At 40.5% G+C, this 26,035-nt stretch overlaps 1 protein-coding gene across 11 annotated transcripts in view; it reads left to right on the top strand.

The window, feature by feature from the left end:
• Positions 1-26,035, top strand: part of ST7L (suppression of tumorigenicity 7 like) — a 179,524-nt gene that overhangs the window by 87,683 nt on the left and 65,806 nt on the right. For 2 of the 11 annotated variants that reach the window (XM_079135540.1, XM_079135533.1), the window contains one exon: positions 20,640-21,038. The exons of 5 other annotated variants lie outside the window; for them this stretch is intronic. In XM_079135540.1, coding sequence (XP_078991666.1) covers positions 20,640-20,900 — 261 coding nt within the window. In that variant the 3' untranslated portion in view covers positions 20,901-21,038. 4 more of the 11 variants (XM_079135543.1, XM_079135534.1, XM_079135535.1 and 1 more) reach the window with 4 other exon arrangements.

The following is a 26,035-nucleotide window of genomic DNA, read 5'->3' as shown; positions in this document are numbered from 1 at the left end:
TGGTAACTTGAGTATCATTTCAACAATACTATTTGCACTATACCCGGAATATATTATGTGTATGTGAACCACAAAGAGGAGAAATGTTTTAAGTTCCTGGTACTGGAAAACTGCCCTGTAGAATAAAGCCTGTTGGTAAATTGCAAGCTACCCCTGTTAGGATTTTTCAGTTAAGTCAGGAAATGATGAAGTATATTTGTTTTATTTTCTAGTGCTAAGGATTGAACCCAGAGGTTGTCTACCATTGGACTATATTCCCAATTTTTTAAAATTTTTTAATTCAAGATAGTCTAAGTTGGCCAGTCTGGTATCAAACTTGTCATCCTCTTATCTCAGCCTCCTGAATAGCTGGGATTACAGAGGTGCACCACCGTATCCAGATTATGAAGGTTTTTTATTTTATTTTATTTTTTGATAGTGACAAATTTTTTTAAAGTTTTTTTTCATACATGTATATAGGATAATAATGTCTGTCTCAATCTACTGTCTGAAGTATTTTTGAAATGTACTGGTATTTTTACTTGGTAAGGCAAAGCCATTCAATAAAATGTCCTAAGCTGGGCATGATCATGCACGCCTGTAATCCCAGCGACTCAGGAGGCTGAGACAGGAGACTCACAAGTTCAAAGCCAGTCTTAGCAATTTAACGAGGCCCTAAGCAACATAGTAAAACCCTGTCTCAAAAAAAAAAAAAAAAAAAAATCTAAATTTATTGTTACCATTGTCTTCCTCATCTAATTTTTTTTTTCATTAGTTCACATGCTAGAGTAAATTCAGTTTTAATTTATTAAAATGTATTTTTGACAAATTTTTATGATGCCAGGCACTGGGAATTAACGATTTCTAATAATTCTTACTGTACATCAGATTTCAAGAGAATGAACTAGAATGGTTAGTGGTTTTTATGCCTCTAGTTTTGCATGGTATAATGCTCTGTGGAGCATAAGACCTCATTTTTAACAAGTTAGGGTCTCCCCTACTTTTTTCCTCCTGGTTGAGATGAAAACCTGGTCTGACATTAGACATATAGCAATGAAAAAAGTTGCATAAATCCCTAGAGATGTGGAATGTGCTGATATCAGAGCTGATACTCTCCAAGGCCAGAATTCCTGAAAAAGGAAAAATTGCTTTTAAGTGGTAGGTCATTTTCTCACCTGCTTTGAAGCCTGCTGGGTTAAATATGAGAGTTCAAAGTAAGGGTAGCCAGCAAACCAACTGAACTGGAATCTGATTCTGCTTATCTGAAAGGAGCTTCTTTATTTAAGAGCAGCAGTGCCCTCTCCTTAGAGAACCAATCTTCATCTACTCTGGCCCCTTTCATTTCCCTCTTGCAGAAAAAGCTTTCTCTTTAGTACGGCTCAGGAGGGTGTTATCACAAAAGTAAAAAGGCTAAAGATTGTCTTTGGGGATTTCACCTACTTACTTACGAATTCAGGCACTGAATTAAGAATTGTGTTTGTATGTAAAAGTTCTTAAGTTGGATTTTAACTAAATAGGGCAGTCTTTGCAATGTTGGCAGAGTTAGGGTAAAGACAGGAATAGAAAAGATTCTCAAATTGTTTTACTAAAGCAAAACTTTGTTGAGTTTCACTAAGCACATGCTGTAGCTGTGCTGGGGTGGGAATGGACCTTGTTTCCACATATTTCTACTAATCTTTATGTGGGAAAATGTGGTTGGACATGCCAGTGATGAATTTCTGAGCAACTCATAATTGGCTGGCTCCACTGTAACTAGGGCCTTACAGTCTGCTTGATTAATTCTTTAAGGACTACATTAGCCAAGTTGTATGATTTCCAAAGATATAGAAGGTCAGATGTTATACTAACAAAGGACCTCTCCACAGAGTGTCTCACTGGGGTTTCTTCAGGCCCTTCCTAAAAATAATTAAAATTTTTCTCTCCAAATTACATTTTTCAAAGTAATAAGCAGATATTATCTGCTTATAAGTGCCAAGTGTCTTTTACTGAATAGTGAAAAAAACTTTGGGGAAGGTTTGTCTACTATTCTCATTTTTTCCAGGGCAAAGATCATCTTAAGAGCTAGGGGAGTTGATAGACAATTTAAACTCTATATTGATTATGTACCAGTAGGAAAAAATATGATTATTTCTAAAGGTTCTTAGTTTTTCATTGCCGTAACTGGTAACATGAAAGCTGTTTTTGTTTTGTTTTGTTTTGTTTTTGTTTTTTGCGGTGCTGAGGATTTGAACCCAGGGCCTTGTGCTTGTGAGGCAAGCACTCTACCAACTGGGCTATATCCCCAACCTGAAAGCTGTTTTTAAGTGAAATATTTTAAATATATTCTCCATCTGACTTTGTTAATGCTAAAAATGTGTGATAGTTGCCTACCTCTTTTCTTAATACACATGCATAAGAAATTAATGTTCAGAAATGAAACTGACAGTTTTTTCATTTTGTTTGAAATGGATTATTTTTCAAAGCTGTGAGACTTTTTTAGTTCATAAGGACTAGTAGAGGTTTTGAAACATTTTGAGTTATAACTAAGCTTATATTCCCATAAAATATTGTTCTGTAACTATACTATTTCCACAGTAATACATCTTGAGATATTTCCCAGAGACTTTACAGATCATAAAACGAGCCTATTATGTAACAGGTTGAAAATTTTTAACATTTACAATTTCGTTCCATTGTTAGTGCCTCTAAAGTCTTTATTTGGATAGTCTGGTATATCCAATTTTTATTTTCTGTATTAGCTGGATTGTTCGTAGCAAGATAAAAGATACTCTTTACTTTGCAAAGTTATTTACCATGCTTTATCCTTTTTATTCTCCCTCAAAAAGACCCAGACAGAAATTTATGAAATTTCTAGTACTGAACTCATCTTTTCAAAGAAGAAAATAAGAATAAAAGTTAGGTCAGCATACTCTTCACTATACTCACTCCCCAACCCCATACTGGGAATTGAAGCCAGCACTCACACATGCTAGGCAAGTGCTCTAACGCTGAGCTACATCACAAGCTCTTTTTTTTTTTTTTTCTTATATCTGGGAAGCAGTTTTTTTTTAATTCATTTTTTATTGTAAACAAATGGGATATATCTTGTTTCTCTGTTTGCCAAGCTCTTTTTTATTTTATTCTATTTTTTATTCAGCTACCCAGAATGGCCTCAAACTTTCATCCTCCTGCGTCAGCCTCCTGAGTGGCTGGAATTACAGGTGTCTACCACCATGCCCAGCAGGACAGTGTACTTTATAATGCATGTCTATATCCTTTCCTCGGAATTTAATTTGAAGTTTGTGAATGGCACCCTTTTTTCCTGTTAACATATGCCTGTGAAGTTCACAAATGCTCTCCCTGAATTTGGCAGTGTATTTGATCATTTTTTTCTGTCAAAACTAAAGTCTCAGTGCCAAAGTTTAGGATAGCTGTCACTAACTACTATAATATATTTATTACTTATTGATTAGCACTTGCGGCATACGGACTGCTTAGCAGTTTTTAATAGAGCTGTGCTTAGATATTTACATAAACTTCTCATTCCAAAACCATTACGCTATTGATGTTAGAACTCACTTTAGGAAACTTACTGATATTTGTTTTAGAAACCATCTTTGTCTTTTGTAGACCCAACTTAGTTCTCTAAATGGAGGGAATGATGGGATACAAAAGAAAACCATAATCTTGAGGAATAGTTTGTAGGTATTTTCTTGAGTGGAGTTTTGCACCCTTCCCTGATCGATCAAATTTCTAATGCTCCAGAGAACACAATTAGTAAAACTACTTAATGTATTAAATTCTAAACTAAGAGTAACTTAGATTTTATTTAGTTCTTTTCAGTTTAAAAGAGTTTATACTTATCATTTATTCCTATTAGAGGACAAATTGTAATCTAATGATTTAGATGGGAAATTTGAGGCACTGAAGTTAGGTAATGTGCCTAAAATCTCATGGTTTCAATAATAGATCATTTCACAATTTACACAAAAACAAGTACAAAAGAATAAATTTCTCTAGCATGCTTGAGGCTGTGGGTCCAATCCCCAGTGCACCCCCCCAAAAAAAGAGTAAATTTAAAACCAGATATAGTAATACTGAGGGTATATATAATGATGGTGTAGTTATAGTCAAGTGGTTTTGCTAGAAATGTATCCCTGAAGAACTAAATTAGAAGAGAGTTAAATGAGAAAACCTGATGCAGATCGCCAGAAAAATCGAAAGGGTCTTTAGGTTGGAAAAATGCTTACCACCAAGGCAAAGACTTTAGTAGACAAATAAGCTGCCCAGGGGAACTCTTCACAGTATTTAAGTCTATTGGGTGAACTCTGATGCTTTAAAATAAAGAACACACATTTGCTTGTCTTTCAAAGTGGTCCACTCTAATTTCATTCCTTCACTTGCTAATTAGTCCCTTAAAAAAGAATGCTATTTGGTCATTTACATCACATACATAACTGTATAAAGGATGCCAGCCTCTCTGACTGCTTAAAATATACAGTAACACTGAAGAAACAATAGACCCTGGTTTGTGATGATTCAAAGGGAATTTGACCAATGCTCTGAAATAATAGAAAAAGAAAAACATTTTAACATATCTTGTGTTTCAACACTGTCTTTTAAAATCAAATAAAAAGTTTGTGAAGGATTTGGGGGGAGAGTTTAGCTGAATAGAATAAACTTGTAGTCTAAAATATCAAATTTGGGAGTTTTTTTTCCTAACATGAGAATTTTAGGCAGTAGTTATACTTCTAGTAGTTGCATCAGTAGGCCAGAAACTTAGGTGTATTCCTTAAGGCTAGTGAGATCTCCGTAAATTGACTTGGTTTTAATAATATTCTAACTGAAGTTAAGGAGGGGCCAAAATTATCTCATTAAGATTATCTTAGGTCGTCTTTTATTTTTTTCTTTCTTTCTTTTTTTTTTTTTTTTTAGTACTGAGGATTGAACTCAGGGGTGCTCTACTACTGAGCTAATTCTCAGCCCTTTTTATTTTTCATTTTGACACAGGGTCTAGATAAGTTGCTGAGACTGGCCTTGAACTTGGGATCCTCCTACCTCAACCTCCCAAGTCACTGGGATTATAGGCATGAATCACAACACCTGGCTTTAGGTCTGTCTTGACATTAGCCAACTTCAAGAAAAGAAATTATTTGGGCGTTAGGTGATGCTCAACAAAATTAAGAGAACAGATATTCAGAGAATTCAAAATAAGTAATCACCTTCCTACCTCATTATATAATTTCAGTCAATCTGGAAATAAAACGTGTAGGTTGTTCAAAGTGTAGAGAAGAACTATATCCATTTTCTTTGAGCACTCTTTCCTGTAGCCAATACGACATACAGAGAGTAGTTTGGGGGAGAAGTTAAGAAGGGAGTATATTCTCACACTGTTAGATATATGCCAGCTCTTATTCTCATATTTTCAATATGCTGGAGTCCTTTTTTTTTTTTTTTTTTTTTTTTTTTTTTTTTCCTCCTCCTGAAGCCAAAGTCCAAGCTTTTGCTCCCAGGTAGTAGCAGCTTTACAATTAAATTTTAATCCCTTAGTGTCATTAGACTTCTATCTAGAGTACAGCCACAGCTGTTCTTGGCAGGCAAATACATTGCTGTTTTTCCTTCAGTCACAGTGAGGTAGAAAAATGTTCTCTAGGTGGGGTGTGGATGAAGGCCCTTTACTAATCTTATACATAATTCATCCTTGGTTGCTGGGGTACTCAAAGTTGAAACTTTGCCCTCTGATAAAATTCAGCTGGATTTTTTATTTACTTGACTCTGACCCTTTGTGGGTTTAGCTCTTACTGGGAGCTCAGGGATTCTAATTCAGCTAAGCCCTGGCTGTGAGGACTTTTCTTATTAATTTGCTCTTGGTCTATTTTAGCTATTGTAATACCACCTTTAAAAAACAAAATAAAAATGACTAAAACATGCAGTTCAGAATTCTGAATACCCTGAAAAGAGTCTTCTTTCGGTATCAGCTTATTACATGGAAGAATTCCAAAAGACTTATCTTTATTATCAAAGTTTAAGTTTTTTAAGAGCCTCAACATTAAAAAATATGGTAACTATTATTCTATAACATACTATAATATGCTAATGATTGTTCCATAACATACTATGGGTCTGAGTTTTTAATTTATTGCATTAGGGTGTTACCACTAAGGGATTTGTTTGTTCATTCTTTCATTCACTGAACAAATATTTATTGGTTATCTTTATGAAGTATAAAATATACTCTCAGTGGAAGGGGTTTGAAAAAGGCATGAAAATGTGTTGGTATAAGATAGAAGTGACTGCCACAATCAATTAGTTCATCCTTTCATATTAATTCATTTGATCTGAAGTTGCTAATGTTATTTTAAGTGTCTCTCATAAATTAACCCCCAAAATCGGTCTAGATAAAAGGCTGTTCCTTTCAGAAGGATTTATTTGATTAGGGTTCCTTTAAGTCAAACTTGAAAATGTAAAAAGAAGTATTTTCATTTTACTCTTTTTCAAATATGCAACATGTAAGACTTTTATCTTTATACCTAGCTGCCAACATCCATGTTTTTGTAAACAGCAGTTTTTATTATAATGTTTATATGAATAATTTAGAATTTATTAAATAATGAAGAGCTCCTGAACTAAAAGTTTAAGAAATATTTGACCGCAGATTCACATGGTAACTGCCGTAAGTCAGAAGCCTTATATATTTTCCTCTTTATGCTCATGTATTTTCCTCTTTAATATACTCTCATTCCTAGTAATGATAGATTAAATAAGGACTAAAAGAATCTTCATTTTTAAAAATGAAATAGTATGATGTCATTGTGAAGCAGAATGGAATAGTAAGAGTTAGAACCAAAATTAATTGGCTCTATGTACTTGCGAGAGAGAATAAGAAAGAGCCACCCAGAATTTCCCAGAGCACATTTGTTAATGCCAAAGCTTCATCCTGCAGTCACTAATTCTGAAAATAGGCAAATATTATGTCAGTTTAAAAATTAAATCAAAGGATATTGGGATAAGGCACTTAAGGTTTCTTTGCCTATGATTTCAAGCTAAATTTTGCCAATTAATTCAGCATCATTGATAATTCTACCTCTTTACAGAGAGAACCACCAAGATTATTTCTTCTCCAGATAACTGAAAAATATTTCCTATCTTAATTGGGCTATCTCAGTCAAGTAACTGGATCATTAGGCTATAACTTCAGAATACTTATCTTAAAATAGACACAGAACCTTTCCTTGAGGAATTTTTACAATTAGACATGTAATCAATGAATATGGAAAAATGATAAACGTAAATGGAGTAGAAGAGTAGTAGGCCCAAGGTTGTACTAGAGGGTTGAAGAATATACTGATCTAACTAAGTGCTATAGAAGAAGAAAGAAAGATATGATTTGAATAATGACTTGGAGGCAGAAAATTGAGTATCAAACTTTGGAATTTTTTGGTGCCCTTTACTTCTGTAAGCAAACTATCTGAGTTTGCCAAACCTACTGGAACAAAGCAGAAATTTATTATTCCTTGGGTAGGGTTAACATCTTCAGATAGTACGTTAAATGCATGATGACAGCTTTTAATTTGGGAAGTCTAATTTTTACATATTAGTAAAACATTCATATTTCTGGGTAATAGGGATTCCACTCTCATCCATTCACCAATGTTCCTGTTTATATAGTGACTGTATCTCCAGAAAGGTTTAAATGAACTCCTGCCCCTTGAGTTCCTGTGAAGCCACTACCTGTTCCCATAGGACTTGAATGAAGATAAGGAACTCAATATTTAACCTTTTTAAAATTTTTTTAATCTTTCAGATGGCATTGAGAGTAACCATATCTTTGGTTTGGCCTCAAATTCCATATTGAATTTTTTAAATTGCTTTTTGAGCAATAACTTTTCCCTGGTTGTTTAACCAGTCATACAAGTTGAGACTTCTGTCTCTAGACCTACTTTATAATAGCTGCTCTGGGAGAACAGATGAAAAATAATAACTCAGTTAGATATTTTATGAGTATTGAAATCCCCTCCATTCAGAAATGTAAATAAAATAACCAGCATGAGCAATCAGCTTATGTCAGATTCCATGGGTTTATGTTACATAGGGAAATTATAGTGCAACCTGAAACATGCTTCTTAATGAATTCATAGTGGTGTCACAGTTGAATGTAAACCCTGGAGCTTTTCTTTTGTGAAGGGTTTCAGAAATCACCTTTTATAAACTGCCTAGGGGAGGGGGAAAAACCCAAGATGATACTAACAAATGCTATAACTGTTAAGTGGCTGCCTCCCTTCCAGCACCAAATGGTGCCACGTAAGTAAAGTGGAAACCTAGAATACAGTTCACCTTTTGGGTTATTCAGTGTGCACAAAAGTATATTCACTGAGTGCCACACTAGGTCAGCCTCACAATCCAAAATGTATTCCACTTCTGAAAGTGGCACCAGGAAATTACTGTGGAAGTTCAGGATTGCCCTGGTACTTCTTGTCCTTAAAAGTTGGAGATTTTCAGCTAAAAAGTATGACAGAACCTAGTAAAGAACTGTTTTTAACCTTCACCAAATTTAAGAAACCAGAGATCTAATTGGAGATCATGAAATCAGAATTTGTCTCCCATCTTTGACTGCTGTTTCATTGCACTATAATATACTAGAACTATCTCCTTGTTTAATACTAAACTGATTTTGTAGTCTCTAAAGCCCTTTTCCAGCTTGCCTGTATTCACTATGACCTCAGATATGATAAATCTGCTAGCCACAGAAATCTAGTATACCAAATGGAATATAGGGGATCTGTCAAGTTTTAAGGTTGGAAGTGAAGAAAAGAAATGTATTTTCTATTTTGAATTATTCCTTTTTCATATTTAATTTATTAAAAGTTTGGCTTGATGGATGTCAGGTTCTGAGCCTGTAAGTCTACATTAATGTATCACAGTTCTGGATAGGATATTTAATATCTCCTTCTTTCTTAGAATTCCAAATGATTAGGATCTGTAGTTAATGACATACAGAATTTTGCTGATCTTTACAATGCAGATGTCTTTTAGTCCTCATGTCTGTATCAAATGAACTCATCCTTGTGTTTTCCCATGTGTCCTGGTATTTACTGACATATATCAAAATGCTGTGTGGCTCTGTAGGGGCCTCTGAACTATTTGACAGTCTGGGTATATAGTCACCCCACATTATCTAAGTTCTGATCTCATTCTAATTTTCCTTTATTCCCCAGTGTGTATAACATGTACTTGCTTGAAATTCCTTGTCACAAGCACATTCTTCTAAGCACATTCCTTCTTTAGAATCTTTCCCTGACTGTCCTCAAATAGTTCATGCCTTATCTTGTAAAATGCCAATTCTAAAGTCACCTCCTACAGAAAGGCATTTCTGATTAATCTCACTCACCTGATTCCTTTATTCTAAGACTCATTTCCCAGTCTGTTAAACTTTGCTTCTTTGTAATTGTTTTTTCTGTACATTGTCACCCAACAAATCCAATCATTCTAGGACTGATGATCTTCCTCCATTCCCTTGTCTTTGTTTATTCTACACAAACCTTTTGAAGACCTGCTGACAACCTTTTCAGTTTCCTCATAGTTCAGTCCACCTTTCATACCCTTTCCTTTTACTTAAGAGAAATAAGGCACGTGTTCTGGCCTTGGCTTCCACCTCAGCACGTGTGTGGCAGCCTGTAAAATAGGTCCTTGCAGTTGGGAAGGATTTAACTCCTTGGTTTGACAATCTCTGCATTCTACCCAGACACCTTCAAGAGCAGACAGACCAGAAGTAGCTTGGAGATGGGAGTAGGGAAATTTCCACTGAAAACCAAGTTAGTGTTCTTCCTTTTTACACAAGACCTATGAAGCTGCTGTCGTCAGCAGCTCACCCGACACTCTCCTGCTCTGCCTCTTTTCCAGGAGTCAGGGTTAGTTTAAGAAAAAGCTTCTTGCTAGAAGCCATGACCTCGTACTTTTATCCCCTCCATCTGGTGTGCGGCCTCATGGGGCTGTGCTGCTATGCAGGAGGTGAGCAATGGAATTCTTTAGATGATGACTTCTGAGCCCACATGCGGAGTTCAGTGGGGGTGGGAAGCAGGGAGAGCAGTGAGAGCCAAGATCGATGGACCAAAAAGTAAGGTTTGCTAGAGAAGAGAAATCCTAACTATAGGTCTACTATTTTCCTGAGGTGTTCACTAGCTCAAGCGGAGGCCCAGGTCAGGGAGCTATTGCTTCCCAGATCTGTGATTGATGAAGATCATGCTCCTGCAGCTTTCCCTTCTGCCTTCACAGTTGGGGTGAACCAGTGGGATGGGTAGGGTATTTGAGGGTTTATTCTGTCTCTAATGGAATACATTCCAGGATCTAACAGGGAAGGGTTCCCCTTGCACATATCCTCTCCTGGAGCTGCTTGTTTTTCACTGTCCCACACCTAAACAGACGTCCAGATTTTGAATGTAGGTGAGAGGAGGGATTGAGAGCAGCAAAAAGTTTTGATCAAGTGAATTTTTTTGTCTGCCTTATCTCACAGGGGTTTCTCTGTCAGGCAGATGCCACTTGTAGTTGAATGCTTGTCTCAGAGGTCCCGAGCTTCCATGAGTAGGCATCTGGGTTGGTAGAGGATGATTTCTTAGCACCCTCATTCCCTCTTCTCACTTTCATAACCCGAGTTCACAGCATTTTTAAAAAGAGTTAAGTCTCAAAGGGAATTCTAATACATACTTTTAAAGCCCAAAGTCTTAATAGTTTCCTCTCATGGCTTCTCATGACTACTTCTAGTCTGCCTGCATATTTAGCATCACTTGAAAAGAACTAGATAAAATTAAAGCAAAAATGTTAATGTTAACTTGAAAAAAGGGAAAAAGGACTACAAAGAACGAGGAGCCTGAGTTGTTTAAATGTGGGATAATTTGTATAGTGATCACCTGATAGTCACCTCCTGGTAATAATGGCATAGCGGCAAAAAGAGAATTGTTGATGAGGTTCAGGCAGGTATAGTCCATTCCTTTGTAAAATTGGTTCAAATATACTCTACTAGCAATCTTAAAGAGTCCTATGGGACTCAGACATTTTATAGCAATTTCTGTACTGAAGGTCCTAGTACTCTGGTGCCCCTAGTCCTAGACATTCTAATGCAGGTACCCAGAGTTTGAAGTTGGAAGACCTAGGCTTGAGTTCCAATTGGGCCATTCACTGTCCACGTGATCTTGGACAAATCACTGACCTGCTGTGAATGGCATCCTTTAGATGAGAGTATCTCCTACCTGCAGGAATGTACATACATACTCAGGCATTTTGTCAACAACAAAGCTTTTTAGGAACCATATTGTCACTCTTGGGGAAACCTCCACCGTGAACATTATCAAAGAATGAAACTGTCTTCCTTTTTTTCTTCACTCAGCATAGCCTTTTTGTTTGGTCAGAAACAGAAACAGGGTTTTGACATCAAGTCTCCAGATTTTGGCTCCTTTAGTCAAAGAGAGAGAACTCCCATGAGCAGGTACTCTGTCCATAGATTCATAGGCAGAATAGCAGTGAACAAAGGAAAATTTTAAGGTAGCTTATTTCAGAGTTAGGGGGCAAAGAGGAGAATGCTTATCTTGTATTTTCAAATCATGGGAAACTAAAACATTTTAGGTAAAGGAGGAAAAACTACTAAGAGATGCTCAAAGATAATTTAGGCCATGGATGGGAAGTAGGCAAATGAGCTTATAAATTCCTTCTATCCCTTTTACCTTTAGAGTTGGGATTGGGTGTATTACACCCCAGTGACTATTGTCCGAAAGCTGTCAGTCACCCAAAGAGAAAAAAGTTTCTGGGGAAGTTTCAGTGCAGTCATGACACATTTACCCAAGTGAAGTCACTGCTTGGTCTCTTCCACTCCCTCTCTTAGGATGGAGATCATCCCTAAAATCCAAAACTATCTTGTTTTCTAATCCAGTGAGTTTAAAACAAGTAATAACCAGCAGGCCATGCAATTATACACACCTTATGCAGTCAGGAAACTATCCCACCAGAGCACAGAGGATGTGTGTCTTACTGTCTCTAGCATGAACCAGCCTTAAGCTGTTCAACTTCAGCCACTCTGCTTAGCTGGCAGTTCTCCACCCTTAGTGTTTTCTCGTCGTGGCCATTCTTTCTCCTTCCCCCATCACCTCTCAGAGGAGTACGAGTTCCCAGTTGCCAGCGTATTGATAATGTATTGTACCTTGGTTATACCTGGACCCTGTTCTCAGTATACTTTTTAAAGGATTTGTTGAAAATCTAGTTGCTTTTGAGGAGATGGAATGAAGGGGTATGACTTCAACTCCCATACATCTATATGCACATGTGTGTGTATCCTCATGGTTGTGCTCAGGCTGACAGGGCAGAGTTAAAAGGAAGCATCTCTTTCTTATTTTACCACATTGCTTCAAAGATGCCCAACCCCCGTAGTAACAGGCGGTTCCCAAGTGGAGGGTGGGGGCAGAGGCCTCCACCAAGGCCATCAATAACCAGGTGTGAGCTACAGGTCTCTGTGTAATGTGAAGCTCTCCCGTATTTCATTTCTGCACCCAGGGGGCGGCTCTGCAGGATTGCTTACGGAGAGCTCTGTGTCTGGCACCTCTCTCCACAAGGCCCAGGCGCCCAGGGTCCCACCGACCTGCCCAGGAATGCATCACATTGTTCTCTAGTGCTGTAATTTGGCTGCAGGAGTTAGGCTGAATACCTCCCCAGGATGAGAAACATACTCTCCCTGGCGTACTCCCTTCTCCCCAGCTAGCTTGGGCTTCTGCCCTATGACCACTGAGTGCATTTAAATGAAAACCTCAAAAAGGCTAAGGGGAAAAAAAATCCCGATTATCTGTCTTTTATTAAGCCATGTAGAATCTCATGTCCTTAGTGGGTCTGAGAATTTGGCAAAGGACTTAGTGGTTGGTCTTCTTGATAAGGAATGTGAAAGGAAAAAAAAAAAAAATACTCTCTGCAATAGGAAGGAGTAGAAACAAGGCAGTGTGTATTCATATTGTTAGATTGACAAAACTTTGCAAACAGATCCTCAGGGCAATGTTTGATTCTTTTAATCAATCTGAAGTCCCTGATTTCATTGTTCTAACATTACTGTAAGAAAGTGTGTGGATTAGTGCCATTATTCAGGTTAATAATAATAAAAGTTGGCTCTTTACTGCAGGGCTAGGTAGGTTAAGACTGGCATTCCTATTTTACTTAAACTCATTACAGGCTGTGCAGCTGAGGTACTTCAGTCATGTGCCTTCTCTAAAAAGATACACAAAGGACAGAGATAGAATTTTTAAACTTCGTATCCAAATAGCACTTACCTAGTGCATTATACCTAAATATTTACCAAAAGTTAAAAGAAATGAGGACCAACAAAGAGGATTGGAAGAGAAGAGAGAAGCTAAGATGCTGCAGATGGTACAGACTGCTGTCAAATATAGGAGGGATGGGAGAGGGGGTGCTTAGAGGCAGAGTGAAGGAGTAACAGAAATGGAGCCCTGACTACACCAAATAACATTCTCCTTTCATTGCTTGTTCCACATAAATTTGTTTGTATAGTGCAGAATGAATGCCAGTTGTCTAAAGCTAATTGGAATGCAGAGGCAAATTGAGGACTAAGAGAAAAAATTAATTGCTTAACCACACAGCTTCTGTATTGGGGCTGAAATGGATATCTTTTCTCTTGCTTATCCTTCTCACTCTCTGGACAGCTTGTTCTCTTAACCAGTTATAGGAAATTGCAAGATCTGCATATAAGCTAGAATGTGGAGCTCAGAGAAAAGCATAGAGTAAGTAGTATGAGATGCCAGAGAGGTCTCCTCACTTCCTTTAATAGGGTAAGAAACAAAAATCAAAGAATCAACAATAGGGCAAAGGTAGATTTAACTCAGGTTGACCTCCCATGAAAGTCCTGTGCTATCTTTAATGTGGTGGCTGGATGTTCTTGTAAGAATACGGCTGGCAGGGACCTGAGGTTCTTCTCAGCATTCTGGTATATATGGCAGTCTTTGTGAATCCTCTCAACACTGTTCTTGAGTTTAGACTGACCATGACCCCCTTTACCTTTTTACTACCCCAAATCTTTCCTCCTCTTAATCCCAGCCCAAGATGTCAGAAACCCTTCTCCCCACCTTGTCCCGAATCCCACCACTGGCTCACTAGTTATCCAGTTGACTCCATTCTGCAAGGAAGACATTCCCTTGACCTGACTCACTCAGTCCCATTTCTCCACAGGCATCCCTTCACCGCAGACCACAGTGACCCTGACTAACTCATGTTTTGTGTTAATGGATTTGAAATCAGAGCAAATCTACTCACCAAAAGGAAAACCACCCCAAACTCTCCCACACAGGTCTCAGCAGGTTACACAAACATTAGTCCTATCATTCGAATAAAACTGCTCCCCATGGTCCAGAACTGTGGTTCCCCCAACTTCCTGCTGCCTCTGCAGAGTGATGTTGCTCCACAAACATATGAGGACCCTAAGGGATGTGAGAAGGGATCTTGGGAAAGGAAAGGGGGCCTATATCCAGAATTTTTTGTGTAGGCCCCTTAATCTATAGCCTGTTGTCAAGACCATATAGTCCTAAATTGAAAGTCCCTAGAGAAGTTAGAATGGGCTTGACCAGTCTGGGGCTTTGGTGAAGAGTATCTATTGACTAGAGTTTGGGGCAAAATTAGATTTCAATACTTCAGTCAGGTACATACCCTAATTTTACAAAAGTAGAAGGTCAGTGAGTTTAGGTATCTTACTGAAAATATCAAAACCAGTAAGTGACACAACCGTGATTTTAACCCAAGTCTTCACAGCAAGTTTCTATACCACTCTTGTTTTAAAATACCAACAGGCAAGAGATAACCACTGTCTAAGTCACATAAAATTAGGTTTTGGGGACTCTGTGTCCTACCCTCCATTTATTCAATCTGCTATGTCTAGAGACTCCACTACTACAAATCTAGTTAGGCAACAGGTAGTAAGATGGAAGGAACCCTCCCCTTTTTAAGTCAAATGTGCTGTGAATAGTAATAATCACCAGGACTTGGAGAATCACTAAATAAAGAATCGTTGAGTAATGGGGGAAGGCTATTGAATCATTTGGCCCTAAGCCCCAGTTCTCTTTATGTATCCTGGTGACTCCTGCCCTTAGATTAAAAAGTTAGGATCCTCTCCTAAAAAAATTACCAAAGTCAAGCTGGGAATGATGGCATGTTCCTGTAATCCCAGCTACTCAAGGGGCTGAGGCAAGAGGATCACAAGTTGGAGGCCTGCCTGGTCAACTTAGCAAGATCTGGTCTTAAAAAAAAACAAAAACAAAGCTGTAGATCCATACCTTCCTATTATACACTGATGTATCAGGTGCCTTTGAGATCAGTTCTTCTTTACTCTTTCTCACCCTCCATGAATTACCTACCTTTTACTTAGTGTTTCCCAAACCTAGCTAACCTCCAGAATAATGTTTAGGGGGGAAAAAGAAATCCCCCAAGGCCTAGTTAGGTTTACTATATTACTTTCTCCCAGTACTATTCCAGGATGTTCTCATGATCTATTAAGCATGGAAACCACTGCATGCCACCTCATTTTGAACAAGCAGCAAAAGAAACAGTGCTGTCTGATACAGGTAGAGAAGAGAACGTGTGTTTGTATAGTCATGTGGTTTTTTGCCCCTACAAAACATAGCAGTTTATAAACATTTGAGCATGTGAATGGAACGTTGTCCACTATGGCTAACTATAGCAATCTTAGGCTCTTTAAGAGTGTCTCTTGGGGTACCAGGCAGTCTGCTCAAACTGTCTTCAGGAAAGGAACATGCAGTATCATCTCTGTCCTATCTACCCTCAGCCAGGGTAGTGTCAAAAGAAAGCTGTTTCCAGGTATCTTTCCTCTTGTACATCCAAGAAGTATTAGAAACCAGTGCAAGGAAAAGGAAAAATGAGCCTTGACCAGGTACGTTAGTGCAACTCAAATGACTCTGAAGACCCCCTACTTCTTCTACTCTCCCTTCAAACTTCCAAAGGGGAAATCGGGGAGCCACTCAGTTTCTTATATCCCCTATCAACTCCTTCCCAGGGCTAAGGAACCAGGACACCATAGTCCTTCTGGATTACTCTCCAAGTCCTTAAATAGAAGCTGTAGCAGCCCAGGGTTGAGGGTGGAAGAAGGTGTGCATGCAAGGATCTTGTGCTTTTGAGTTGGGAGACTTGAAGTGGAGGGATGAGTGAGGTATCTATGTGTTCAGGTCTGGTCCAGCCATTCTGCCTTCTTAGGAGCCTTGCAAGTATGGACGTCCACAGTGTTTCTGCACTCCTTGCAACGTACAGCACAGCACCAGTGGAATTTGCACTCACACTGAGTGACACGGGTGACTCGAGTTGTATCATATCCTCGGCCACAGCACATGATTTCACAGCCATCTGTTCCTTTAGATGTCTTGCTGCAAACACGGCCTGCAGTGCCTAGGGAACCTGGGTTGGGAAAGAGAGGGAGTGAAAACCAAGTTATCTGTACTTCAGCAGCTCTGGACAACCTCATTCACATTCTCAGGAAGAAGCCATAAAATACACCCTCTAGCCAAAATGATCATTTCCTCATTGCCCTCTAAACCAGGCTTCTTATTTCCTACCACCAAGGTTCCTCAAAGGCTATTGATTTTGCCTGCAATTCTCTCCATACTAATAAACATTTCTATATCCTCTTCAAAACCTAACTTTAATATGTTCATAATTATTAAAGCTTGGTGAGGTTTTTTATGTTAGAAATTTTCCATAATAAAAAGTAAAACACTAGCCAGGCATGGTGGCACATACCTCCCTACTCCGGAGGCTGAGACAGGAGGATCACAAGTTTGAAGCCAGCCTGGGTAACTTAACAAGACTCTGATTGAAAATAAGAAATACAAAGGATGGGGAAATGTAGCTCAGTGGTAAAGTGGCCTTGGGTTTAATCCCCAATACTCCCCTCCAAAAAAACCCAAACAAAACAAAACAAAACAAAAAAATGATGAGTAGAACAACTACAATAAAAACTTAGCCTATAATTTATCTCTTCTAAGAAGTCTTACCACAACTCTAATCTTGCCACCATTTATTTGTATTTTGGACGTTGGTTTATATTTTATTAAATTGTACTATACTGAAAAGAAGTATAGAGCATGACCATTAAAAGCATGAGCTCAGAGATCAAATAGGTTCAAATATCAGTTCTGCCACTTCTTAGCTATGTGATTTAGCAAGTTAATTAATGTCTTTGGGCCTTAGTTTTCTCATATGAAAATGGACATAATAATAACATCTAATTTAGTGGATTACTATATGTATAATCTCTGTTCAGTTGAGGAGGTGCATTGATTAGCATGACTTGCTGAAGACTTATCTCTAAGGAGTTCCTAAGGAATATTCTTGGCATAACCCCCTTACAGTAAGAACTTTTTGAAAGATTGGGATGTTTTCCCCCTGCACATGGAATGCTCAGGACCTGATTTTGATCAATTTTAGTAAAAGAGATCCTGTCAACAGATTTAAAAAATTCAGAATTTTCTATGGGTTGGACCTTGTTAAGAAGGACCCTGAGATGGGAAGTGACTACTGGCATGGAAGTTCAAGAAAGAGAATGGATTAACAAATTTAGATAGCAATTGTATTCACATTGCATGAGATATGGGAAAGACATTCTAGAACTTCTCTATTGGTCTTTTATTCATTGGTTTAAAATACTATTTTAGGGATATATATTATGCATATTTTATTATATATAAGTATAGTGGAACAATAGATTTAGGTAAATATGTATATAATGGAGGTTACACGCTCTGTTTTTTTTTAATGATAAGAGTATACAACCCCAAATGTCAGGAAGTCACTGTTCTAGAGTTTGTTCTGAGGTCATATATATATATTATTCTTCCTTCTTTCCTTTCTGTCTTTCTCTTTCTCCCTCCCTCCCTCCCTCCCTCCCTCCCTCCCTTCCTTCCTTCCTTCCTTCCATCTTTCTACCTATATTATTCTATATATATGTTAGTCTTCTAATTCCAATGGCTCCTGGAATGAGCTATATACCCTTTGAATTCCAGGCCCCACTTTGGGTTTTATGAGACCTAATTTTATGCCTCTGAGGAAGTCTAATACACATATGACCTATCCTCCCTAATTCCAAAGATCGTTCCCCAAAGATGAATTTTAGGTATGGCAAAATAAGCTTACATTCAGAAGGCTGAGGCAAGAGGATCCCAAGTTCAGGGACAGCCTGGGCAACTTAGCAAGATACTGTCCCAAAATTAAAAAGAAAAAGGGCTGGATATACAGCTTAGTGTTAGAGTTCAATTCCCAGTACTGCCCCCGCCAAAAAAGGCTTACACCTCAGATGTTATGGAATCATTTCCAGGCATCCAAAGATTAATCCTCTGAATTAGACCAATTGGAAAACATACCTAAGGGCAGGAAATCAGTATGGTAGGGCTTCCTCAACCTTTCTTTTAGCACCCTGCAAAGTACACATACTTTCTCTGTTACTTGGGTAGAGCTTTACCCTGTTTCTATTCAGTTTTTCTCCTGGCCCCTTGACTCACCACCAGGAATGACAGTGATGAGTAAAAACAAACAGTACAAAAGACAGCTCAGGTTTTTGGCTCCACCTTACCAAAGTCCTGAAAGAAAAGAGCCTGGGAGCCCCATGACAATAATCAGAAAAGAAGCAGTTCTGTTATGCTGTATGTTGTTCCCAGTTTAACCTATCAGAACTAGAAATTATAAGGCAGGATGGAACTCCACTTTGTTGGGGAAATACCCTTCCAGCAGTCCCAAAAATTCCACCACACTGATCTACAACAGACTGAAAAACAACCATTTTCTGCTTGGTACCAACCATTTGCTACTTTTTAGGTAAAGTCTTCAGTATGGATCTCTTTCCTTGCTTCCCTGACTCCATCTTAGAATTTTAAGTGGTAGTACATTGGATGTACCTTTTCAGTATCATCATGCTCTGGTGCTGGCCTATCTTTCTACCTTTAATTCCCCTTGCTAGAAACATTTACTCAGTAAGATTGATCTGCTCTGTCCCTGAACAAGAGCAAGGCTTTCCCTACCACTCTGTTCCTGTGCACAATATCTATTCTTTTTTTTTTTTTTTTTTTTTTCCAGTCCTGGGAATTGAACCTATGGGTATTCTACTGAGCAACATCCTCAGATCTTTTTATTCTTTTAATTTTGAGACAGAGTCTCACTCAGTTGTCCAGGCTGACCTTGAACCTGGGATCATCCTTGGCCTTTCAAGTTGCCAGGATTACAGGCCTGTGCCACTACACCCAGATCTGTCTAGTCTTCTCTCTAGCTATCCAGAGAATCTTTACCCTTCAAAGACCAGCTTAAATTCCATGTTTTCAAAAAAAAAAAAAAACTTTTTCTTAATTCCACCTGTCATCTTTCTTTGTAGTTGCATTTGATTACCCATTTACCCATTCCTTTTTTTTTTTTTTTTCCTGCAGTGCTGAGGGGATCGAACCCAGGGCCTTGTGCATGCTATGCTAGGCCAATGCTTACCACTGAGCAACATCCTTCTTTAGCTAGACTACAAAGAGTCATAGGCTTGGTGTTGTATCTTATGCTTCTGTGTAGCCCACATATTGCTCAGAACTAAAAACAGGTGACTTACTTAAACATCCTCTGAGCAGATCTACTATATCCCAGATGCTGAGAATAAAAGGAGCGCTACATGACCCCAGGCCTCAAGTTACTGAATGACTCTCTCTCCATGTAGGTAGCATTGGACCTGATGGACTGAGGTATAAGTCACCAATCTCATGATTAGGTTTTCATGTGGGGAGGAGACGGATGCCTCTCATAGCATCCCCTTACCTGATTCCTGGAACTGAACAGACCATGATTAACCAGTGATGCCTGTACTGGACTCCATGTCTCTGCCCACTTCACTACTCACCTGCAGCTTTGTCCAAGACACAGTAATCTGGGGAGTTGTCAAAGTAGACAAGATCAGTCCGGGTGGCACGACGATAGCCTTGGCGGGCTGCTGTGAAGTTGGCACCATCCTGGGTGGCTGTCACCTGCACTGCCCCATCATAGCGCCGCCGCAGGTAATCACCTGTGCGGCGGAAGTCTGACAGTGCACGCCAGCAGGTGCGAAGAGTACAGGAGCCACTCACACCATGGCACTTACACTCTAGCTTCAGAAACCTCCGCACAGCCTAGAACGGGAAAGGAGGCAGGTAAAGAAGTCACTGATCAGGGTACTTTTTAGTCATCATTAGGGCCAAAAGAATGAGTGCTCTGTGATCTGCTGGCCCTGACCGATTGGTCAAGCCCTTGGTGATTCTCTCCCACATCAGATCCCACCCATTCTTCCTGATTAAGTTGAAGAAACTCCTAGGAATCCTCCTGGATCAACAGTGCTCTCCATGTTATGACAGCCTATTGGATTATAGAGCCACAGGATTCTGCTCATGATTACAGTGTGCTCACAAGTCCTTTAGTCTACACATTTTAAAGTATCAAATATCATGCCTTCTGCTTTTGTAGTATGTCATTTTCCAGCACTTTATACAGGATGTGTTCAAATGTGTTCAGTGAACAGACTAGAACAACCTCTCATTTTCTCAGTTTTTATGAAGGCAGTTCTCATCATCTTTAAAAAGTTATTTTTCTTTTCTCCACCTTTTCCTACCTTCCATCTATGTGGAAACCTGGTGGAATCCTAGGCATTGCCAAGCTCCCTAGTACTCTCCTCTGGGATGTTGGGACTTTTGGAAGAAATCCAGAAGCCTTCAGTTCTTCTACCTTCACATTTAGTCTACAGTTACACGAACTGGTCACCCCCAGCAAATATGAATGTACACACAGAGACATGCGTACTGACCGTGCGACCACAGCGGTTGTTATGTAAGTTCATGAGGGCCCGGGCATCCTTAAGTCTCTTCTCCTTGGCATCCACAAATGCCTTAGCAAAACGGACACCATAGTGGATGTTGTCACTGCAGCCACCCCAGTCAAAGTCCCCACGATGGTCATGGTGTCGACCACGGGTATAGGGATCACAGCTGCACACACTTAATTCACCCTGGCTACAGGCACGAGTGATAGCGTGGACCACCCCTGCTGATGAGATGGCATATACAAATGCTGCTTCCCGGCTACCTAGAGAAAGGTAGAGGTATATCAGGAAAGAGGTCCACGACTGTCCCCTTCTTCAACCCAGGCAGTCTCAAAAACCTCCCCTCCCCTCCTCTCCTCTTCTTTCCCAGAGCCACCCCCTATACTCCCTTTATTCAAGGTATCCTTCCCTTCCAAGAGGATTCCCCAGAGTATATGACCTCTTCCCTCAGCCCTCAATGTTCTCTACCCACTTCTTTGTACATCTGACCTGTTGGGCCTATTTATACTCCCTTGCAATTTTCTTGGGTCCTTCCACTGACAAGTCCCATGATGCATCATCACCACCACTGGTACACTGGTAGAGTTAAGTCTGCCTGAGTCCACATTCCTGGCTTTTCAGGCCCACTCTGCTGGACAGTTCCCCTGTGGTACAGACCCCAGCCCAGAGGTCTGTTTAGAAAGACATGCTACCTTCCCTGCCTGTTCTTGGGGCCTGATGAGTCATCAGCCCTTTACCCTTGACACCTCCAGATTCCCTTGTTCCCTTTCTCCTAGTTTACTATCTAGCTCTGCTTAGCTTTGTTGCTGAGTTAGGGCCAAGCCACTGACTCTCCAAATGTTTACATATCACCTTTCTGTTTATCTTTTGTTCCCATTACTGTAGTGTTGAGAGTGTTGCGGGGACTATATCTCTGGTCCTCATCCTTACAGTGCATGGATGCCCCCTCAGAATGGGGAATGGGGAGGGCAGAGAAAATGAGGGTAAAAGATGGAGGTGCTAGGGAATGCTTTTACCTTTGTGCCATCATTCCAAAGCACTATGATTTCGAGGGGCCTCTGCCTACAAATCTAAGGTACTCAGGGTTTGTTCCCAACTATATCCTGTGCTCTGATTATGAAGTAGTATGGGAAGAGAGTAGGAAGTATGCCTACCCCCCTTCCCCCCAAAGCATATAAAAGGAAGGAGCTGAAGCAGGATGAAAGAGGCCCCTACTTCTGAGCATGACACGGCCAAAGACAGTGTGGTCCCGGTCCAGCGTGGTGCAGTTCCAGCGGTGATGGCGGAACTGGTGCTGACACTCTCGGATCCATTCTCGGGCACCTTCACCCACTGATCGCATGATATCTGGGTAACGCTGGCACAGTTGCCGCTGCCGACTCACCAAACCAGGGATATTGTCACAGATCACTCGGGCCCCTAGTGCCCCAATGTACCTGTAAGGTGGAGATGGCCCTGTCAGAGCATCCAGCCCCTTTTCTGCATCAGGAGGGGGATAAAGAGGGGATGTTTTGTATCTAGACCTTAGATTTCTTCCCCTTCCCCCAGCCCACATTCCCTGAGGCTGATGGATAGAACCATTCCCCACAAGCTCTGAAGAAATAGTTACACAGTTGCAGAAAGAGTTATTGGTGGTCTCCCACATTACCAGTTCCCCAGCCAAAGGCCAAAGTGACACACACTCCCAGAACATAGGCCAGGCATGTGTCATATACACAGAAGCTGTGGGCATGTCACACAAACCATTGCTTGTTTATTTAATAAACATTAAAATCCTCACAGAAAAGTAAACTAACAAAACAAGGGTCTAAGACAACACTCTTAAACCCACATGTAAGAGGCACGTCTGAGTGGCTAGTCCATGAAGACATGGTTTGGCGGCAGGGGGATGGAGACAGAGGGATGGGCAGGAAGAGACATAGTGGACAATTATGAGTAATGTTTACAGCTTTAGTTAGACTTACGTAGCTAAAAAAAAAAAAACCTCATTCCCAGTCTTGTAGTGGAGAAAGACCCCCACCACCAACACTTTCCCTCTCCTTTATTTTCAGGCCCAAGAGGTCTTAACTAAGGAAGATTTTTAAATCACTTTCCCCAGCCTCTAAGGTACAATGTTCTGGATGGACCTGCATGGACAGAGGGCTGTTTGCAGTGGGAAGTCAAAAGCCAAGATAAAATAATCCAGTGCCCCGTCTGCCCAGTATGATCAGTTAGGAAGACCACCTGAGATGGGCTCCTAAAGGATAAGTGGGTCACTAGAGTCATTCTCCAGTTTCTTAAGGCACTATTTTCTTTCAAATATATTTCTTTCAAATGCCATCACAAGCCTTGGGAAGAACATTTCCAGAGAAAACAGGGGTACATCACCCCTTCTCCCCAAGAGGCCACCAAGAGTTCAGAATCATTCACCTACTTCCTCTGGCTCAGCAGCCCAGCCCTGCTTCTCAAGCCTGTCTTTCTAATCCCATAGCACCTTTGATTTACAGGCCATTCTCTATTCTGTCCAAAACACACCAAAGAGTGACTCCCTTCTGAACAGGTGGGGATCATAGAGAACAGTTGCTGCTGCAGACAGAAAAGCTTTGGTCTGAACTGTGAATGAGCCAGTGGTTTGGAAACTGCCTCAAAATGGGTCTAGAAATGGGTGAGAAGGGAGGGCAGCCAGTGGGGGAAGGGAAAAGCCAAACTGCCCTAGGCCCTGTGTCCCTTCCCCCCATGCATTCCCATAGCCAGTCCTCACCCACAGACTGGATCACCACTGGTGACACCAACTCAAACAAACACAGGAGGGCTGATGCTTGCCTCTTTGGGAACTCAGCAGGGCTGATGGGCCCCATCTGTCCCGAGGGAGGGGTGAGAGGCCTGGCCCTCTTTAACAAATCCCATGGAATCAGTGTCCCCAGCACTGTCCATCAGGGCCGCAGCTTCCAGGAACAAACAAAATAAACACCCCAGGCTGGGCCAGGCCGGAAAGGGCTGCCTGACGCACAGCCCTGAGTTACACCCACTGCTGTGGTGCTTTGTTTGGAGAATCAAGATGGGTTGGAGTTGGAGCTCTTCCCTGTCTTACCGCCCTTCTGCTTCTCAAATTCAGCCCCAGAATACTGCTCTAGGCAATGTGTGTTTTTGTTTTCTGGGGATTTTTGTTTGTTTGTTTCCTGAGGCTGCTTGGAAGGAGGGGGTTCGGATGGGAATGCGAGACCAATAATCCAGCACTCATGAGACAGGCTGGAGTGGGGTGGGCAAAACTGGTGAAAAGGCCTTCCTGTGGTCTGACTTAAATCCATTCTGCTGCAGCCCACACTGGTCCCTCTTATTACATCCTCAATGAGCGTGGGAACATCTGTTCAGAATCTGAAATGGTAAGATAATTAGGTTTTTCCACTACCAGGCTTACTCCACCAAGTAACTGCTTTAAGACCTTGCAGAGCATGGGGCTTGCCTGCTGGTCAGTAGTTGGCCCTTGTCAGTGTGGGGGCCTCCAATAATGCTGAGCCAGAGACCAAGTCCATCTCCTTACAGTTTACCACATGCTTACAAAATCCCTGCCATGTAACAAGCCTGGAGTTCATCTGTTAGGGGCACACAGTTGTTTAAGACATCCCCCAGCTTAATGGTTTGGGAGAGGATGTTAGATGCCCCTAACTCTCCAACTTTGTTTTCCTCTTCCAAAAATTAGTTCTTCACTTTCTTCCCTGCTTCCTGTACCAGAATGTTCTCCCTTCACCTGCTTTTGACTAACTCACGTTCCTTCTTTTGACTCACACCCTGCTCTAGACCCTTACTACTACTCGAAGTGTTGTCCCCAGAGCACAAATTTGGGAATTTGTTAGAATGCAGAACCTCAAGCTGTACCCCAGGCCGACTGAATCAGAGTCTGCATTTCCCCACAATCCCAGCCTGATTTGAACACACTGCTCCATGAAGGCAGGGATTCTTGTCTCTTGTTTTTAATCTTCTCTTGGGGCAAGAGGATGCTAGGTCTTGAACTTCGCGAATGCTAGGCAAGCCCTCTTCTATTGAGCTGTACCCCCAGCCCTTTGTTTTGTTCACATTAGTGTCCTCAGCACTGATAAGAGTGTCCAGCACATAGTAGGTACTCAATAACTTTGTTGAATAAACACCTAACCGCTCTGATTTATCCCCAACTTCCATCTCCTTAGCCTGCCATAAACTTCATTTCAGTTACAGCTTTACTCCTTGTCAACATTGCCCATCTATTTGCAGATGTTTCATGTTTGTGTCCTTTCAATGAGGCCAAAGATCCTTTTTTTCCCCCTTCCTCCTTTTGTGTAGCTCTCTTAATATACACGGTTCAGCCAAGCACATATAGGATTCTGAACACAGGAATAAAAACTATTAGCCTCTCCAAATCTCTTTTTTTCTTTTCATGGAACAGGGGATTGAACCCATGGCCTTGCACATGCTAGGCAAGTGCTGTTCCACTGAGCCACATCCCTAGCCCCCAAATCTGCTCAAAATACCACTGCATGTGTATAGTTCTCTACAAGATATTTTCTTTGGTACAAAAATTCAGAGAGAGAAAAGAGATCCATTTTATAGTGAAGAAACTGAGGTTCAGTAATAGTACGTAAAACTATCCCACTCTATCCATCAGGAGTAGTTGGAGAAAAAGCAGGATAAACAAAGGTCATCTGACTCCAAAGTCCAAGTTCATTTTTATTCCAGGAGTAAGAGGGGCACACAGTACTTTCTTAGAAGTAGAACACTTTGGCTTCAAGATCGGTGTGAACTTAAACAAGTTTCTTTCTTTTCATACTGGATTTTGAACCCAGGGACTTGTACATGCTAGGCAAGTGCTCTACCTCTGAGCTATGCCCCTAGTCCTTTCTTTTTATTTTAAGACAGGGTCTCACTAAGTCACCCAGGCTGATCTCAGACTTGTGAACCTCCTGCCTCAGCTACTTGTACCAACACATCTGGCTTGGGCAAGTTTCTTACTGCTCCTCTCTTTTCTCTCACTTTGTTAATTTGTGAAATAGGGATAATAGTACTTCTCACTGGATTGTTCTGGGGATTAAAGATGATGCTCTTAAGGTGCTTGGCCATAGTGCCTTAGTAAGGACTCATTAAATTTCAATTGTTGGTTGCAACAGTTAGGCTAATAATACCACTCTGTTTTTTTCTTTATTTGTGAGCCCATGAACATAGCCCTACTCTTTTGATTCTCTACATCCACCCCCCCCCCAAAAAAAAAATGGA

Source organism: Sciurus vulgaris (assembly GCF_902686455.1).
Source record: "Sciurus vulgaris genome assembly, chromosome: 1".
NCBI classification, from domain to species: domain Eukaryota; kingdom Metazoa; phylum Chordata; class Mammalia; order Rodentia; family Sciuridae; genus Sciurus; species Sciurus vulgaris.
The sequence above is the reverse complement of the archived record's forward strand: the minus strand, read 5'-3'. Positions and strand labels throughout refer to the sequence as shown.